Below are 3,615 nucleotides of genomic sequence, written 5' to 3' on the forward strand. Positions count from 1 at the left end.
CAGTGCCGAGTCCATATTACCAGCGTTGTCAAGCGTGATATACCCCAATTTGTCAAGTATTGCGTAGCTCTCTAGAATCTCTAGAACCTGCGCCGTAATATTCTCGCCGGAGTGCGACATCTTCAGCTCCGGTAGGCCAAGCATAAGTTTGGACGGTGCACCGTCATGATCAATGTAAAAGCAGGCTATACCATATAGAGCGTGCCGATTCCTGGACCGCCAGTCATCAAACGCAATATAGATCTTCCCAGGGATATTCCTCAGGTGGTCGATAATTTATGCCTTGTGTCGATAATGTAGGTCGACAATTCTCTTGCGCATAGTGCTGTAGGAAATGTGGGCGTTTGTCACAGCGACGGATGGATACAGATATTCGAATATACGCCGAAGACGACTGTGCTCAGGCTGACGGAAGGAGATGTTGGCATCGACCACCCACTCGAGAAGCAGCTTCCGAAAATGGTCCCTGTTAAAGCGTCTAATAAGAGCATTGGCAATAGCTTGCTCTTTAGGGTCATGGGTATTGAGGCTGTGGTATTGAGGCTGAGCATTTCCGCAATATTTCTAGATGGGGTCTTGTCTTTCCACCCCTTCTCCATCGCAGGTAGCCTCCTCCTAAACTCGTCGGCCAGCCGGTGCTCCTTAAATAGATTTTTCTCGATATTCTGTTTGCCGACGGCAGAGAACCTTGAGGTCTTTGGCTTTGGCTTCTTCAGACAGGGCCCACATACCCATTTCCGAGTCAAGGGAGAGTCGCAAGATTGGATATCGAATCCATGCTGCATTGCTGCCAAATCCACGAAGTCTATCTGCCTGCGCGTTCAGAGATCGTGAGCCCGGAAAACTTATTCGATGGGAAGATGCTCCAGTCATCTGACAAGGGATCTATGCTCAGGAGTGGTTCAATTGGCGCATCGCAGTCAGAAGTGCGCCGGCTTTTGATATGCACGTTGGCGTCCATTTTAGAGTTATGGGAAAGAGCATTGTAGGAGACACGAACACGACGCGTAGCTTGCTGAGGCATGACTTGTACTGAGTACGGATGCGAAGGGCAAAAGTGTGGAGAAAGGCGAGGTACCCACGACAAACGTCAAAGCCTTACACTGTACGAGCTTTGACACTACCCTACATTCTATGGTGGTTTTCAACCGGTGGTCAACGTGGGAGCTTCAGCCATGGAATTGAGTCCTTCAACTTCAACAGCAAGTTGAATGGATTGAATTGATGCACGTGACTTCAATTTCCACAAAATGGAAGACGTTGAGGTGGAGGTTGAATTGATGACCAGCCTGCTTCTCCGTATCTCCCACTCTGTCGTTCTTGCTGGGCAAGGGCATTATAGATGTATCGGAACAGCTCCATCATCTCTCGACTTGCCAGCCCAAACTCAACCATTTTGTCCACACGCCCTGGTCGAATAACAGCCGGGTCGATACGGTTGACATGATTAGTTTGTCATGATCAAAACTCGGCCTTCCACGGAAGCTACTCCATCAATTGCGTTGAGAGGACCGGAGAGGGTCACGTGGCTGCTTGTAGACTCCTTCGACCCAGCACCGCTGTTTTAACGACTCTTTGCGCTTTCAGTTGCATCGATGTCCTCCAGAAGGAGGATGCATCGTGTTGGCAGGTTGCGCATCAATTTGTTGAGCGTCGTATCGTTGACTTTGGACAGATTCATGGCATAAACGTCTAGGCCAAACTGTCCAGCAGCCGCCAAGCTGAGACTTGTTTTGCCAGTTCCCGGCTCGCCATAGAGCAAGTAACCGCGGCGGTAGAGCAGGTCATGCTCAATCAGCATACCAAGCTACCGCCTCTGGATCAAGATACTCCGCAATGTCGTCAAAGAAGACGTTTTTCACGTCCTCGGGAAGGATGACAGTGATCGCCGCTGCTGCCCACGAGCAGCAAGTCTCTCTGACTGCTTCAACGGCATACCGCGAGGACGATTTCGCGCCTGCATGCTCAGAAGCTGTAGAGCATGCAGACGGTTCACGCGCTCGAACTCCGATGTCTCCGTGCCTGTCCCAAGGTCTCGCATGTGGAGCGCCAAGCGGGAGTAAAGATGAGGCAATATTCATTCCATCCGATTCGGAGTCGGAGTCGGACGGTGAAGCAGGCGCTTCATGCGCTCATCGACAAGAAGACCGGCTTAGCGATCGGTTAGACTCCAACCTGTGCTCATCGAGTAAATCCACCGCCGAGGCAGCTGAGCAGGATCATGGGCAGGCAGAGGACGGGAATGAGTCAGTGTTGAGTGACTGTGACTATGAAGCGGGCGACCGTGCCGAGCTGCCGCGGCAGTCCCAGTCACATGAAAGTGTCAGCCAGAACGATTCAGGCTCTTGTGACGGGGATGGCCACCCTTCCGACTAGGGCGACTGTGACGGCTCCCACGATGCCGACAGTGGAAGCAGCAGCGACAGCGACGGTGGTAGTGACGGCGATGCCGACGCTGACTACAACGATGACGGGAGCTTCAGCGATACCGACGGCGAGGACAGCGGCCGCAGCAAAAAGCGCGGGACGGCGCGCTCGCCTTCGGTGACCAGTTCTGACAATGTTCATGCTGATGACCCTCCCGACGACCTTCCCGACGATAATGCAGAGGAGAACCCTCCTAGGCCGCACAAACGACAGAAACTTGCCCATGACGAAGAAGACATGACGCCTGTCCGTCGCCAAAGTCTATGCCTCGCTCTGGAGGACGCCTGTCACGATCGCCTAGAAGGGCCCAGCCAGCCAGCATGCTTAGCCCACCGGCTTCTCACAACCCGTCCGAATTTGAGAGCGATAAGGTTTCGGATTGCGGTAAGGCATCAGCAGCATCCTTCGGTGAGTGGCAGTTGCAAAATGCCGCATTGAAATGCGTGACAATTGATGGGGTCACCACGTATCAACTGCATTTCCAACGAGCGCAGGAGCATTCCTGTAGCCGACGACGAGAGACACGACCACAAAGACTAGTCAAGAGCAGCAATGGAGGAGATCGAAAACCAAGGGATGAGACGAAAGGCCGGCTGTGTGGTATGTGCAAGAAGTCGGGTCATAATGTGCGAATCTATTAGGAAAAAAAAAACCGACATGAACCCAATAGATTTGGCCAGATAGAAGTTTCAAATATACGGTACACTTGGTTCCTCGCTGTGCCACCCGTTTCGGTCTTTGGGCTAGTCTACCCAGTTAGATCCCCGCCACAGTAGGACTTGCCATCTACCCGGGAACCATTCTTTTTACCAAGCGAGATTCGGTAAGCTTTCCCACTGAAACCTTCTAAACAAGCCAGAAACGAATGCACAGTGAACCATGTTTTCCAGCTCAAAATCTCGTGTTGATATACTTGCCCCATCAATTTGGTTTAATATCCGCGTATTTTTTTCTCAGCTTTTGCCATTCGCAGATCTGAAGGCTGTTTCCACTGATTGCCTGCTTGTGACAAGGGGCATATCGTTCTATCGAGCGAGCAGGCGTTTTCCTTGTCGTCTCACAATGGTTCTTCGTCGTGGGATCCGCCGCACACTTTGGGTGAGCCCATTTATGACATGCACAAAGACTGGCTTCCATGCGTTGTCTGGAGAGCCTCGCCCACATAATTTTCAAGGTATCTGATGACAA

General features: G+C 51.8%; 1 protein-coding gene across 1 annotated transcript; it reads left to right on the forward strand.

The window, feature by feature from the left end:
• Positions 1 to 1,836: 1,836 nt before the first annotated feature.
• BBA_10043 (uncharacterized protein) lies at positions 1,837 to 2,865 on the forward strand (the record flags this gene model as incomplete). The annotated part of the gene is made up of 2 exons (XM_008605140.1): positions 1,837 to 2,322; positions 2,377 to 2,865. 2 exons carry the CDS (start codon positions 1,837 to 1,839, stop codon positions 2,863 to 2,865), a joined length of 975 nt encoding a protein of 324 aa, XP_008603362.1.
• Positions 2,866 to 3,615: the final 750 nt, after the last annotated feature.

The sequence above is a fragment of the Beauveria bassiana genome, assembly GCF_000280675.1.
Source record: "Beauveria bassiana ARSEF 2860 unplaced genomic scaffold BBA_S00083, whole genome shotgun sequence".
Classification (NCBI taxonomy): domain Eukaryota; kingdom Fungi; phylum Ascomycota; class Sordariomycetes; order Hypocreales; family Cordycipitaceae; genus Beauveria; species Beauveria bassiana.